This window comes from Brachyhypopomus gauderio, chromosome 1, assembly GCF_052324685.1.
Source record: "Brachyhypopomus gauderio isolate BG-103 chromosome 1, BGAUD_0.2, whole genome shotgun sequence".
In the NCBI taxonomy this organism is placed as follows: Eukaryota; Metazoa; Chordata; class Actinopteri; order Gymnotiformes; family Hypopomidae; genus Brachyhypopomus; species Brachyhypopomus gauderio.
The window spans coordinates 40,206,905-40,223,733 of NC_135211.1; the positions used below are offsets into that span (position 1 = coordinate 40,206,905).

At 42.2% G+C, this 16,829-nt stretch overlaps 1 protein-coding gene across 1 annotated transcript; it reads right to left on the bottom strand.

Moving 5' to 3' along the window:
* Positions 1-3,549: 3,549 nt before the first annotated feature.
* LOC143483243 (uncharacterized) lies at positions 3,550-7,715 on the bottom strand. Its single transcript, XM_076982311.1, has 4 exons — positions 7,204-7,715; positions 6,068-6,766; positions 3,974-4,077; positions 3,550-3,736 (listed from the first exon to the last, which is right to left on the bottom strand). Exons 1-4 carry the CDS (start codon positions 7,648-7,650, stop codon positions 3,550-3,552), a joined length of 1,437 nt encoding a protein of 478 aa, XP_076838426.1. The 5' UTR covers positions 7,651-7,715.
* Positions 7,716-16,829: the final 9,114 nt, after the last annotated feature.

Consider the following 16,829-nt stretch of genomic DNA (forward strand, 5'->3'; position numbering starts at 1 on the left):
GAACAACGTCGGATAACTCTGTATTAAATCACTCAGGTCGTTCTGTGCTGTGCTGGGCAACTCTGCCAACTTCTCAGAGAGATGGAGGAGAGCCTCGGAGTTCGGAAGCCTGGCACAAGGCAAACAGTTACGACCCAGATGCAAGTTGTCCTGTTCAGGTGCGTACTCCACGGACATGGTGAGAGAAACAGAAGACAGAGTAGTGGGTGAAACGGAGACTGATGGAACTATCTGATCTGGACGCGTTTCCTCCGATCGGTCATGATACGCCTTCAGCATGTTAATATGACATAACCGAGTCTTCTTACCTCGGTCAGGAGTGGCAATTACATAATTGGTAGCTGACAGTTTGGACTGAATGACATATGGACCAGAAAACCGCGCTCGAAGAGAAGAACCAACCACAGGCAACAGTGCAAGCACTCGCTCACCGACTTTAAATTCCCGACTCTTTGCCTTTGTGTCAAACCTGTTTTTCATCGCCACCTGCGACTCACACAGGTTGTTCTTTGCCACCTTACGAACAAGACACAGACGGTCTCGAAGACGCTTAACATAGTCACACACAGAAGTTGCCCGAGGTCGTGGAGTAGCCAACCACCGTTCACACAACGCTAACAGGGGCCCTCGTACACAACGTCCAAAAAGCAGAGTGTTTGGACTAAATCCAAGGGACTCCTGTACTGAATCACGAACTGCAAACAAAAGTAAGGGCACGCCTTCGTCCCAATCCTTCTCAGATTCCAAGCAATAGGTCCGTAACATGTTTTTAAAAGTCTGATGGAACCGCTCTAATGCACCTTGTGACTCGGGATGGTACGCACTAGAAAACTGGTGTTGGATGCCTAATTCCTGGGTTACCTGAGTAAAAAGACGAGACGTAAAATTAAAATTAGTGCCCTGATCGGACTGTATACATATCGGTAAACCAAAAGTGGAGAAGAACTTTATCAGAGCTTTTACTATGGCCTTTGAGCGAAGCGAACGAAGGGGAATGGCCTCAGGATAGCGTGTAGCCGCACACATAAGAGTAAAAATATAGCGATTTCCAGCACGAGTCCTCGGCAAAGGACCGACACAGTCTATCAAGACTCTCTCAAATGGCTCACCCACTGCAGGAATGGGACACAACGGAGCCGGGGGAATAACCTGGTTTGGTTTACCAACCATCTGGCATGCATCACACGTACGGCAATAATTCGCCACATCACTAGAAACAGACGGCCAAAAGAAATGCTGCAAAACACGCTGTGTGGTTTTTCGAATGCCTAAGTGGCCTGCCAAAGGATGATCATGGGCCAAAGATAAAATGTGTGAACGATACTGACGTGGAACCACCACCTGTGTAATCGACTCATGCCCTTCTTTAGGGGAAACACAACTTCGTAATAATACCCCATCCCGAATGAAGTACGCATTCTGATACTCCGGCGAAAAGCTCCCGTTGTCAACACGCTCAAAACATTTTATTAGCGTTTGGTCTGTGTTCTGTGCTTTAATTAAATCTGCCCGCGACAAAAGGTCAGACATCGAAGTCTCAGTATCCGAGTACGTAGGCTGGGCATGTGATGCCGTCACACCAGCAGGTGTAGTAACTGGGTGCTCCACAGGAGAGGCAGAATCAAGGGCATCAACAGATTTATTTAACTCAGATACAGATAACTTGGACATAAAAGTGTCCTGTAAGGGAACCTCACCAAGTTTGGCAGCCTGTGCCCGAGTCAATACACAAGCGGGGAAATACTCAGGAGTGTCCAAAGCAACGTCAGTAATAGGCTGTTCGACAACCTCCGGAACCAACACTACACCACCCGCTATGTCATTGCCTAATATAAACGAAACTCCGCTTACTGGTAGTTCCGAGCAAACCGCGACCTTAACTATCCCCGTAAATGTTGCTGCCTCTAAAAACATTGTATGAAGGGGAAACCGCAAAACTCCAAGCTCAACTCCCTTAATGAGGACATCCGTGCCACAGTACGACTCCTCAGAAAATGGCAGTACAGACTTCAAAATTAACGAAACTGAAGCACCCGTATCTCTCAACCCCTTTACAGGTCGTTTCTGCTCACTCATCTCCGACAAAGACACACATCCCTCAAAAATAAACGGTTGAAACACGGGGTCCACGTCAGGAACCGAGGAAACAACCGAAGGAACTCTACTCACAGCGTTCACTTTCTTGATCGCGCCTGGATTTCGCAACGCCTTATGCTTCAACACTGGACAAGCGGCGATTACATGTCCTGGTGCATGACAGTAAAAACACTGCCTAGTGTCTCTAGCCGCTTCCGACGGTGACGAAGACGTAACTGTAACACTCTTAACACCTCGATTTGGAGGCGTACACCTGCTGCGAGATGAAGGAGAAAACACAGTTTTATGTGTTAGGACAAACTCATCAGCGGACGTGCTCCCTAAATGCAGGAACCAAACTGATCTGTCGACTAACATCAAAAGACGCAGGGGCGGAGACAGAACGAGGTAAGGGTACCGGTATATCTCTTCGCGCTCTCGGGGAGCACATATGAGGCTCTGGGGAACTTCCCGGAATAGGACTGCCTGCAGCCGACGGAGCAGTCTTACGTGGTAACGGAACAGGTCGCCCAAGATCCATAGCCAGCCGTTTCAATGCAATTTCCTTGTCCGCCTCAATCTGCAAAGCACGAACACGTAATAACTCAGCCTCGCGCTCCTGTCGCTTTATCTCCAGCTCTAGTTCTTTTAACTTTATCGCAAGCATAGGATCAGTCACAGAAACACCCAACACAGAATCCACATGTACACTACCTACCCGTTCACCGGCGTCAACCGCTACGGACTCACCCGGCAGCGGAAGTAAACTCGGAACGCCACCGCGATCAGGCAAAATGCCCTCGCGCACAAGACTATGCTCCAAAGCCTGCTTAATGTCCCTCTTTGAAGCATCCCGCGGTACGGTCACATTAAAAAACTCAGCTATGAGAAGGAGATCCGCCTTCCGGCACTTATCAAATTGCTCCAGGGTAGGAAACAATGAAAACTCCGTCAAGTCAAAATGCGCCATAACTAGCACACCAAACACACTACCCCACCGCCACAAGAAAGAACACCAACCAGACGAACCAAACACAAAAGAAAACCGGGGAAAAACACCAAAACGGAGAACGAGCCCCCAATTGTCACGGAGGACGAGCCCCCAATTGTTACCGCCCGGTCTAGGTCAGACGGTAACAGCGAATTAATGATGTAGTGATTTAGGAGTGAAACAATAAAGGGGAACCGACAACACTTTAACTGATCCAATAATATGTATTTAGACAACATGAAAATGCAAGATGTAACAAGCATTAGCTTAGCACCACTGACTTCAGGTAGGCCACGCTGAAAACGAGAAAAGAAAACTAAACTACAAAACAAACAGCGGCCTACCCTACCTGGTGCTAAGCGACTTCTTTTAAACACTAACAACAACAACCAAGAAAATAAAAGAGAACACATACATAACAAACACAACTAAGCAAAAACAGAGACACAGTCCACCACACACACACAAGAACAAGGGGCAGTCTAACAAGTCTCGATTTCGGTTAGCCGATGTATAGCAAAATTATCCTCAAAACAGGGAGAACAAATGAGGAGAGCCTGCCACTCTCTCCTGCCGTCTTCACCCCCAGGAAGCCTTTTGTGGCTGTGGACTGGGACTGACTTGTCAGGCACCACCCAGAACCATGTGACCCCATCATCCCGGGCGCACCTGAAAGAGATTACAACACAACACACATTCCACAGCACACCACGCTCCCTCGGGAGAACAGCACAATCACACAGCAACAACTCATCACGCTCCCGCAAGAGATTAGTACAATGTGTACAGTAATAACTCATCTCGCTCCTGCAAGAAAATAGTACATATCAGGGTACATATCAGGACCTAACAGCGTTATATTAATTATGCAGTAAATTACACGTTATTTCTAGCGCAACATTTTACCTGCTGTCTGTCTGAATCCAAGTCTGAAGTCGCGATACTCTTAGCTGGCTCCGTGAGCAGTTATTCTTTCGCAGTTTCCTCATTTGGGAAAGCACTGCCATTGCCTGATGTAATCACGAAAATGAACAGAACATTAAAAATGCATAACATTTGAGCCAATGTGAATGACGCAAGCTAGCAACCAAGTAGCTAATGCCAATATTTTTTTTCATATTGCTTAAAAAAAACAAGCAAATCTGGCCATGACTTTAACACTGGGAAGGCCAACGCTACGAAAAAAGTCGCGAGGAAAATCAGCCGCCGAGTAGGCCACTTCCCCGCTGTGAAGAGATTAGTGCCCTTTGTCTTGCTAAAGACATGGTGCGTGTTTGAAGCGCCGACCCCCGCTCTCCTTTCCAAGGAAATTCAGCCCGGCCAGTGCATCTGTATATCACAGCTCCAAGAAGCAGTTCAAAAGTTACAATCTATCTTTCTTTATAGCGCGAAGATAATTATTCATTTGCTGAATAGGAATGAATCCTTTGGTTTGAATCGCGCGAAACATTCTAAGTGAAATAAATCCTCGCGTTGTTTTTGTATTAGGCGTACGTGCTGTGCGATTTTCTCAAGGCAAACCAGACACATACTATCCAGTTTTATATGTTTCATTCGCATTTTATGCTTACTTCATCGCACTAAAGAATAAACTACAATAATGTGCATGTAGTAGGCATATGTGTTGTGCGATTTTCACAAGGCAAACCAGACACTGACTAGCCCATTTTATGAGTTTCAAGCGCCGACCACCGCTCCATTTCCAAGGAAATTCAGCCTGGCCAGTTCATCTGTATATCACAGCTTCAAGAAGAATAAACAATCCATTTGTAGTAAGCATACGTGTTATGTGATTTTGTATGTGTTTCATACGTTTTTTATGCTTACACTAAAGAATAAACAATGCGTTGGCGGTACGTGTAGTGCGATGGCAAATTCACAGAATCGTGTGTCTTAGAAATTCCGAAACCCTTCAATGGTGAGTACAAAATAAGTCAGAAGCAGTTGGGTTAGATAATAAGTACAATGATTTATTTAAACATAGACATAGATTAAACCCTTGAGATCTCCGTTACAAACACCCACGTGTCAGTCACAGAGAGAGCTCCGAGACTCCCGTTACAACCGCACAGGGCGGTTGCACAGAGAGCCCCCCTCCCAGTCCAAACTCTCATCTTTTATACTTTAATCATCAATACACACGGTGTCCACGAGGCGAACACGAGGTGATTAACGAAATATGATTGGACAATACGTGACATAGTTAGCACTGATTTGACAGATGCATATTAGCCTCTCCCCCTGCATGCCCCCTCCACGCTCAGCATCCTCGTGATGGCGTGGCAGACTTTGTGTCGCCGTACTGCCGTCCAAGCTGAGATTATGCGTCTCCAGCGAGGTCAGTTTAGGAACACCAGAGGAACATCAGATTAAATGTCCCAGACAGGGCACACATACACATCTGAGGCCTACTGAAGCCACGAGGATGGCCCCAGCGCCATGATTTAACACACGTATATGTAAAAGATCTCTAACACATATACCTAATGTGTTTAATGTATTCTAAGAAAGCCTGACACAAATGGAAATCATCAAATTTCCACCACACGTGCTGCAGAGTAAAAACATATACATTTTGAATCCACTACAAACTTGTAAGATACCAGTCAATCTGTGTACCTATATTTTTTGTAATGTAACATACTTGCACATTGTGTTAGAGTTTGAGTATATACGCGATTTACAGAAATAATGCCAGTAATAGAACCGTTGTAAAAGTTTTATACACACACACACACACACACACACCCCACCCAGTAATAACAACAATAAAGATATTCTTGCCTTAGCAATGACAGGGTAAAACAAATGTGTGATGCAGAACAACAATATTTTTATTAGAAAAATAGAAATCTCATTTGAAATACAGCCAAGTGCGCTTTGAGCATCCCGCAAGCTAACAGTTTCTACATATCCATGGCTCATCCTTTCTACATTTTCGACAAGTGTACTTGGCGCACACCGCTCCGAGCTGTGATTCCTGTTGCAGTGTATCTGCACCTGGCACTGCGTCGTCTTTCCAGGAGCAGGTGGAGGTCGTTGCTTTTTCGCCATTGTCTTTTCGGTTCTGCCCTTGTCCAGATATGGTTCCATGAGTTTCATCACGACATTCTCTGACAGTCTTTCTCCCTTGGGACGACTGGGGTCCTTTCCCAAATATGGAAGAGCATTGCACATATACTTGGTCTTCAAATCAGCAGCAATCCAAAACTTTATGCCAAACTTGTCAGGTTTTGTAGCGATGTATTGCAGGAAAGGACAGCGGACCTTGGTTGGAAAGAGCTGCTCATCAACGGTGTTGATGTGTTGTCCTGGCGTGTAACACAGAGTGCAGTTACGTACAAAACATTGCCAGATGTCCGAGATTGCAGCAAATCTGTCGCTCTTTACACGTTCCGCACGGGTGTCCTTGTCATCGAAGCGCAAGTACCGCATGATTTCTTTGTAGCGGTCACGCGACATCGTGTCCTTGATTGCAGGCACAGCGTATTTCTTAGACCAACAATCGGCCACCGCTCCAACCGGGCAGAGTATTGCCTGCAGAAAAAGCACTGCGATGAAAGCCATCAACTCGCTGACAGACAGGTTCCAGCTCTGATCCGCTCTGTGGGCTTCATGGACCGTGCAGTGTGTGATTGTCCTCAGCATCTCTATGTCGATCAAACACAGAAAGCTCTGCAACCTGCTTGTGATTCTGCGCTGTAGAAGTAAAATAAAAATCATATCACTTGTATGTAAAAAAATAGGAAATATAAAATAATATATATTTTTCATCTTTACATCTACAAAAGAGGAAATATAGTTGGCCATCCGTGATAACATTACTTATATGTAAAAAAAAAAGAGGAAATATAATATAAATATATTTATAAAATATAACAAAGAGGAAATATAGTTGGCCATCCGTGATAACATTACTTATATGTAAAAAAAAAAGAGGAAATATAATATAAATATATTTATAAAATATAACAAAGAGGAAATATAGTTGGCCAAATTCAATTCAATGTTTTTTCCTATGCACTACACTACAACATGCACTACAGTTTCATCTATACAAAAGAGGAAATATAGCTGGCAAAATTCACCTCTGTACTTTTCTTGTATACATCTACGAAAAGAGTTTTTTACATTACCTTGGCATGCTCTGTAGGTCCTGCGGTCTCACTGAACGTAAAAGTGGTGCTGCCGTGTCCAAGACTTCTTACAACATCAGTCTTTTCCCAAGCGGTTCCATCTTTTGCGTTTATGTTCGTTGCAGGCTTACTGACATCCTTAGCAACAGAACGCTTCTTTCGTGGAGGGCTACGGTTTTCTTCATCCGATTGTCCACTCGTATCTGCGCCAGTTGAAAGTGCCAGATCGGAGTCTTCAGCACTAAAACAAAGTTCCTCTCCTCCGTCGGAATCACAGTCATCCATTGCGTTCAGAAGAGCCAAAGCTTGCAAAGGAGTGTAAATCCTCTTGTGTGCCATCGTAGCGTCCGTGTCTTCCTCGCAGAACAAGAAAAATATATGAAATGACTCACCTGTGTTTGTGTGTCCGTTTTTATCCCAGCTTGGAGAAGACCACACCCCACCCATCTTCAACAAGTGTAAATTGTGAACCTTCACGGCGGCTGATGCAAAGGCGCTAATGACATGCGTATCGATACCCACTAATCACTAACCGATACTTGCGCATTTCCATTTCTTTATATCTGATGGATGAATAGATGTATAGATGAATGGATAATCAGTCAGTCTCTGAGTTAAAATTTAATTTAATTGTTCTGTAATTATCTGGAATTAGGTGGAAAAACAAAATTGATATGGCTAGAATTTTTATATAAGTAGTGCTGTTTCATAAAAGCAGAACACCATAAATAACATGTAGGCTACAATGCCTATATTTGACTTTCTCTAAATATCTATATACAGATAGAATATATATAATTTTTATGATATTTCAGAGATTATTTTGTGGCATTTCCTGTCTATGTAGCAGTGCAAGTTATATATATTCTCTACCTGTAAATTAGTGCTGTTTCGTAACGGACGAATTGCAGAAATAACATGCATACAATGTTTGATTCTGTCTAAATATCTAGATACGGATAGAATATATATAATTTGTACTGATTGATTTCGATTTTTACTTAATTTTAGATAATACTTGGATAGTATAAAACATAACTTCTAGCACATACGCCTACTACAAGTACAACGTTTATTCTTTAGCGCGAAGATTTATTTCAGTTAGAATGTTCAGCGCGGGGTCGGCGCTTCAAAGGAAGCGTAAAATACGTATGAAACACATATAAAATGGGCTAGTCATTGTCTGGTTTGCCTTGTGAAAATCACACAACACGTATGCCTACTACAAATACAACGTTTATTCTTTAGTGCGAAGAAGTAAGCATGAAATGTTTTTGAAACACATAAAATGGGCTAGTCAGTGTCTGGTTTGCCTTGTGAAAATCGCACAACACGTATGCCTACAACGAGCACATTATTGTAGTTTATTCTTTAGTGCGATGAAGTAAGCATACAATGCGTATGAAACACATAAAATTGGCTAGTCAGTGTCTGGTTTGCCTTGTGAAAATCGCACAGCACGTACGCCTACTACAAATACAACGTTTATTCTTTATCGCGAAGATTTATTTCAGTTAGAATGTTTAGCGAGATTCAAACCAAAAGATTAATTCCTATTCATCATAGGAATAATTACCTTCGCGCTATAAAAAAAAGATAGTTTCACGGGTTGTAACTTTCGAATTGCTTCTTGAAGCTGTGATATACAGATGAGTTGGTTTTCTGTGGAAAGGAGAGCGGGGGTCTGCGCGGTTTGCCTGCGAAACTCCTCGTACTTTTAGCCATATTAGTGTTTGACCTGCTGCCTCAGTGCTCCGCATTTGCATAATAAAAGGATGGCTAATTGCTAGCAAGAAGGAGGGGTGATGTCCTGGAGATCCTGAAATTTCAGTCTTGCTAGTGGTAAACAAAACAGCAGGCAGCTGCTGTAGACAACTACGTTAACGCCTACGTGTTTAGCTACCTGCGATTTACTAGCTATCTAGCTTTAATTTAACATACTCTTAATAAATCTGCATGTTGTAAAGGTGTGCACACCGACTAACACTGCAACATCAAGCTTTTACACAAATGTTTGTAAAACTACATCTTTCGCCGTAACTTAGCGTTCCCTTACTTGATGTTGAAGTAGCCACAAAGCTAGCTAGCTATAGCCATAACTTACCCCTTATATAGTAGTCTGCTGTGAATGAGCCCAGTTATAAACACATTAGGAGTCTGGATCAAAGGCTTCGAACCTTTTCAGAATAGCAACGCTTTTGACGACGAGGTTGCACAGTAGGGCAACACACATGAGCATAGGCAGCTATCAATAATGCACCTTACAGACTAACGATATACAAAATGGGGAAAAGCGTTAACTCACCATTAATTTGAGCCATGTGCTTCCTGTCCGTAGTTACCAGTTACTTCGTTCCCTCCACGTCACGATCAGTTTCCCAGTCAATATATACACGCACGAAGCATACACGTGACAGATCAATGCAATTACAATGATAATATATTCATTAACATCGGAATTATTAATGAAGGCTTTTCTCTTTTCTGTACATGAATAACTGCACTCCCATCAGCAGCTCGGTTCAATTACTTTAGTTTGCAGATGACACCACCTTATAGGTATAATTACAGTGGTGAAAATAAAGTTCTGAGTGGAATGAACAGTGGTCTTCAAACAGCATGTATGTCTATATATATTCCTTGAGACAGCTCAATAAACTGTATTGCACAATTTTACAGTTCTACAAAGCAATAACTGAAAACATGAATACCTTTTTTGTTTGGTTTGGCTCTTCTGTGAAAACACATGGCATCTTATGATTAGAGGTGTCAATTCCAGGTTCATAGATTAAAAGTCCTCACCGTAGCGAGGGGAGGGGTACAAGCTGAATGCGCAGCACTGGACGGCGCTACCTGTGGGGATTTAAAGTGCCCGAGTCCAATTAGTGCCAGGTGCTAATACTCGGGTGATAGGGAGTGTCCGGGAGTGAGAGGGCGTGCGCATAGTCGGAGTGGGCATGTGTGAGTGGGAAGGTGTGTGTCTGCGCCATGGACGTAATTTTGATTTCAAAAGTGGGGGGGACATGGATTCGTCGCTATTTAAATATTTGGTTTTAACCGTAAAAACTGGGGGGGGACCAAACCCGGCTTTTGAAAAAGTGGGGGTTTATGTCTCCCCCCCCCCAAATGTCCGTGGTCTGCGCGCCCTCTGGTTGCGTCTGGGCTGACCCACCGTGACACTTATATGATCTAAAACAGCTTTTTATTATCTTCTATTCATTCTTTTTTCATCCCTTCATCCTCCCATTGGAAACCACCGATTTAACTCCATCAGATGTATAGATAGAACAACTAAATCTGCTGTAATGATTCAACTGTGAATGTGAAAAATATGCTCTCATATGGTCTTATTGTGACGCAGGGACAGAGGCAGCAGGAGGCAGAGGCTGTGAGTGAAAGGCTTTATTATCCAGTTTAAACTGAAATACTCAGGCCACCAGGCAGATCAAACACAACAGTATACTCCAGGTAATGCATGTAAGTAAAGCAGCCACAGAAGCCATATGGTTTAAAACAGCCTTTTATTTTCATCTATTCATTTTTTTTCATCCCTTCATACCTCCATTCTCCCATTGGAAACCACTGATATAACACAGATGTATAGATAGTACAACTAAATCTGCTGTACTGACTAACCTGTATATATGCTAAACATGTTGTCATATGGTCTTATATGGTCTAAAACAGCTTTTTATTTTCTTCTATTCTTTCTTTTTTCATCCCTCCATCTGATATAACTTAATCAAACTCCATCATTCCATAATCAATCAATCAATCAAAGTTTATTTGTATAGCGCTTTTAACAACTCAAGTTGTCGCAAAGCAGCTTTACAGGGTTTACAAGGTTAACAATACTATGGGTCCAGAACCCTAATGAGCAAGCCAAAGGCGACAGTGGCGAGGAAAAACTCCCTATGATGGTGAGGAATAGGAAGAAACCTCGGGAGAACCAAGACTCAAAAGGGAACCCATCCTCCATTGGGCGGCCCGTTAACACACAAATACACAAGTCACACATAATTCACACAATCAGACTAGGTAAAAGGTAGAATTGAAAGTTCTGGGTTTTGATATTGTCACTGTAAATGTCTGTTGATGAATGCCAGGCTTTCATTCCGTATCGGAGCAGTGATGCTGGTATTGTAGGCTCCGACTGCAGTGTTACTCCCCAGATGAACCCCGGTATCAGCACATCCACCGGCAGCCAGACCATCCCCCAGGTGCCTGCAGGTGCCTGTATCCAATCGTCTTGGGTAGAGCCATGCAAGAAGATAGATAATACAGACTGAGTGGACATGAATTTAAACCACCGTTGATTTAAATGTACGTAGCTCACGTGCCAGTGATCAGCATGTGGCTCCGGCAGACTAATCTATAGCAGCATAACTAAAGGGAGAGGTTCAGAGGTGACCACAGGCATGAGGGCTCACTGAGACATTGCTTTCCAGTCAAGTCATAGTCACAAATAGAGTGATGCCAAGACACAGCTGGATGACAGCATCAACATCTCAGATCACCAGAAATCTCAACGTCTGGGGGCCCCCAAGCCCCTACACCTTACAAGGGGAATTTTAGCTGAAGGCTTGACTAAACAGGTGAGTCTTAAGTCTAGATTTAAAGATTGGAACTGTGTCAGAGTCTCGGATTGGAGCTGGAAGGCTATTCCATAATTGAGGGGCTTTAAAAGAGAAAGCTCTGCCTCCGGCTGTAGTTTTACTAATTTTTGGAACTACGAGAAATCCAGCATTTTGGGAGCGCAAAGGGCGAGATGGGTTGTAGTAATCAATGAGTTCACTCAGATATTGTGGGGCAAGACCATTTAACGCCTTATAGGTTAACAGGAGAACTTTAAATTCAATGCGATATTTAATCGGCAGCCAGTGTAGTGCGGCGAGAGTGGGACTAATATGATCGAATTTCCTAGCCTTGGTTAGGACTCTAGCTGCGGTATTCTTGAGGCACTACACGTGGTGGCAGCCTGGGACGTGCTGCTTGGATAGCAGCTTCCTCTTGAATCCAAGCCCCATCCTGTGTGGAGTTTGCAAATTTACCTTGACAAAAAACTGCATAAAATTGAGACATCTACATCTGGATACTCCAGTTCCATCCCAAATTCCAAAGGTGCGCATGGTTTAGCATCTGTAAATGTTCCAACGGCTCTTTAAGTACAAATGTTTCTGCTCATAATTTCTTTTTAGTATATGATTCACTTTCCTTTGACATTTTAATTTTACATTTTCAGTTTTCAAATATTCAGACTACACATTGAGCAAGGTTTAAAGTATTATATCACATTACAACATGTATATTTTTTTTAGAATTTATTTATCTGTAAGATGACAGCATTTAATTTATCCTGAAATCATTTATATGTTCAACCATGATTTGTTTTTTTTAAGTCCATCACTTTAAAAAATGCTATTCATTAAAACATCACAGAAATATTACATGATTTACTGATATAGCTGTTGATTCTAAAAAACACAATAAACAGGATTATGGTAGCTGTAATATGTTTGTAACACCCCAGCTGCAACACTTATATGTGGGCTGGAAATGAACACGGGATCCAAAAGTGTTTTCTTTTCTGTTGTAGCTCCGTTGATCAATTGAGTGTATCCTTTTTCCTGAAACAAATTAAAAATGGGTTTGTTTGCATTTGAAAGTTGATTTTCATTGAAATCCCCACACACGACAACAGGTTGGTAACTCATGATGTTTAAGGAGTTCAAAAGAGCATTAAGGTTTGGCAAAAAATCTGTCAAATTGTAATTTGGAGGTCTGTAAACGACTGCTATTAATGCATGTTTGGGTGCCTCTACTTTTAAGACTAAACATTCCAGATCTGTTACATTCTGAATGTACTGCACAGGATGAGCCTGGACATCATTTTTAACATACATGGCAACACCACCACCACCACTGTTGTTCAGATGAATGTAGGTTGAGTAAGACACATGTCTGTTGCGCTTGTAAATTTGGTATCCATTCAGCTGAAGACTATCAGCAACAAATGAACCAGACATGTGAGTCTCAGTGAGGCACAGAATGTCAGCTAGGAGAAGCTCATGATGACTCCTAATATCTTCAATGTGACTTTGTAGGCCCTCTGTATTGTGATGCACCACTTTTAGTAATGAATTCAGATTTGATTCTCTTACAATGTGCAAAAGTGGCTGGATATGATGGAGGTCAGCGTTTGGCATGTTGTCCAGTGAAGCACTTATTTCAGGATCACAAAAAATCTTCTTTTCATCAAAGTCAATAATGTGCAATCCACTGAGTGATGTGGTTCTGCTTAGTGCAACATATGCCATGCCAGGTTCAAATATTTTTTTTAGAGACACAACTGTCCTGCGTCAATATTATCCAGTTTAAGACCAATCATATGAACAAGTGGAACAGTGTCACATGACTGCATGATTACCTTCACCACTTTGCCAAATGAACCATTGACCAGTCCATCTTCAACATCAATGTTTCTGATCAACATCACTCGAGCACCAATTGCAACTTGCAGTGTATCATTTAGGTCACACTTGTCTCCTTTTAGTGTGGTCCTTTGCATCTGACCAGATCTAGGATCTTTTTTATAATCCTCTGCATCTATGTTTATAATATCAGAAAAGCGTGAGAGTAAAGTTGCTGAGTTATGACCATCAACTTCTTTATTTGTTGCAAATATATGCAGTTCATCGGGGGGGCACTCTTCAGGTGATTTAACAACCTGTTCCAGCATACACCGGTTAGCATTAGACAGTGCTTCATACTTGCTTTTCACTCTCAGCCTATTAAGCAGCTCAGCAAATGCAAGATCATCTTTTTGACGCATTATTTCTGTCAGTGTTATAATCTTAAAATGATCTCTCCAGAAATCCAGGACATGTTCTTCATGTACACACAGCGGTTTGGCCTTTCCTAGTGGTGGCAACTGCTGAAAGTCTCCCACTGTTATCACTGAAACATTGCCAAAAGGTTTGGTGTTTCCTTTAATCTGCTGCAGTCTCCAGTTCACGTAGGCAAACAGTGGCTTTGAAACCATTGATATTTCATCAATAATCATGATTTGCACATTATAAAAGTTTGCTCTCATCTCATCTAGACTATTTCCAAGTCCTTGATATGGAGGCTTCAAGCTTCTTGGAAGTTTGAAAAGGGAATGCAGTGTCTTTCCATTAATATTATAACTTGCACAACCTGTAAACGCCGTTAGTAACACTGTGGGTTTTGATATGTCTGTCTCTTCACTTAGGTGGGGCAGCTTACGTAATAATTGTGTTGCTTCTGCATAAATAGATTTAATAGGGTGACTCTTTCCTGTACCTGCTGTTCCTGAGACATAGAAAAGAAACTGAGGTGGATTTTCACCAAAAACACATCTTTTGCACCAATCACGAACAGCATAGAATACTTTCTATGAGTTTCATTTAAACTCTGGTACATTTTTCTAATACGTAAAGGATTCATCTGTGGATCTTCCATCAATGGCATAGCTGTGCTGTTACCACAAGCAGATGTGGAATATTCAGGAACGTCATCTTGTTCACTTATGACATTGGGATCTGTGGGTTCACGCTCCAAAATAGTTTCCAAACGGATCTGTTCATTTGCTGGTGCCAGTGAGGTCCAAGCATCTTCAATAGGACCATTTTGTTCAAAATTGTCAATAGCCTCACTGTGCTTTTCATACTTTGCTCTGTTCTCATTTACAATGGTGTAAACACGGCAAAGTGTACCTGAGCCCTCCAGTTTTACAGAGGCAAAGCCATAAAAGGATTCATAATTCTGGAATCGTGTTGACTTAAGTTGTGTGATTCTTCGGTATGGTAAGTACAATTTCAGCAATGTTCCATAGAATTCTTCTGGATGTTTTTGCTGGGAGAATCGAGCAAATCGAATGATGGCAGGTTTTCCTCTAGTACGCTTTTGTATGTGCCCCATTTTTTTCTGTAATGGCAAAACATTTCTGCCCTTTTTTTGCCCTCCATATACAATTCTATACTCACTAGCAAATTCTGCCATGCACATGTTTTCAAATTCAAGAGTGTTTGGCCTGGCCATGTACTTGTCAGTCAATCCAACCATCCACACATCCTCATCATCAGGGTCTTTGTTTTGCAGATATCTCAGTGGTAAACTCATCCGTACAGCATTGTCATCAGTTGGTATGAAAACAACAGCACGAGATGATTTGAGCTTCAAACTGCAAGTCCGTGCAACTGCCTCCTGGGCACTGACCTCTCTGTTTTTGGCGTAGGCATGCATGATCTGTTTCATGGTTTCACTTTCAGATGTGCTGTCACGTGTATCTGTCATCACTCGCTTTAGATAATCACTCATTTCATGTTCAGCTTTTGAAATGTATGACAGTATGTACATTATACAGGTATATGGATTCAGTATGAATTGGATGTCCATGTTGGCATTCCAGGCTCTTAACAACAGAGGATTGTAGCCATTTACCCAGCAGTCTTTTGGTGCTCGTTCCATTATGATCTGACTGGATGTAGAAAGAGACTCGACACTTCTCTTATATTCCTGGTAAGACATATTGACCTTTTCAAGCAGTTCTGTGATGCTTTCAAATTGTTGATTTTTGTCATTCAGCAGATCCCACACAGTCTGTAGATTTACTTTAGCCTGTGCTTGTTCATTTATTTCTGTATTTTCCTCATCAGAGTCTGTGTCAAGGGGTGGTGGTCTGGGGCGTGTAATAATTGTTGTTGGCATAGGTGGTTTAGGAAATCCAAACCTACAGTGCTTATTATTCTTTTTGCATGATTTATAGTGATTTCGGCTGTGTGTCTGTACTTGTTACTATTGTGTTCAGCTCTTGGTCTGCGTTTGGGTCTGGCAACTTGCATGATATGTGTTTGTCAATGAAGTCACATACAACTTGATCTGGATCATCTTCAAATTCTGGTGCGTCTTTCACCCAAAACAGGCAGTGAATATGTGGAGAACCTCGCTGTTGAAATTCTACATGGTAAAAATAGTCAACCACCTCACCAATGGGCTATGAAGAAGACATAATGAGGTTCATGAGTGCTTCAACACGTTTCTCAAACATTCTCATGCAAGTAACTGGATTGTTACGTAGTATCTCACACTTCTGTGACCAATCCAAAGCTGAGAAGTCCACAGCTTCAAATTGCTGTGATTACCTCTGGCCATCTCATCTCTGCTGCACTGAATGTACAGAAAAATGTGGGCGTTCCCAGCTGTCTGAGCATGGCAAACAGATCTCGGAGTGTTTTTTGCCAGTAAGCAGGTGTCCCTCTCAGAGGCTGCATGAACCTGGTCCCCTCATTGTTTTGTATAAGTTTATCTAATTCAGTTTTGTTCTGTAAAAGTGAACTGTTGATTCTACATCCATCACGTGTCATAGTTTTTGCTTTTCTCAGTTGAATGGACATGCTTGAACAGGCTAAATGCATTTCAGTCACAAACTGGGCAAAGAAAATGTAGTTTGTATCTCTGGCAAAATGATTGTCAACAGCAAACAGTCTTGCATTAAAATACCTGCTGGGTGAGAGAGCCGTTTGTCTGTGAAGTTCATCAAATGTGTTATTCCCATCAGGAAATTGTACTGGAAATGCCATAGCTTCCAATCTCGGAACTTTGAA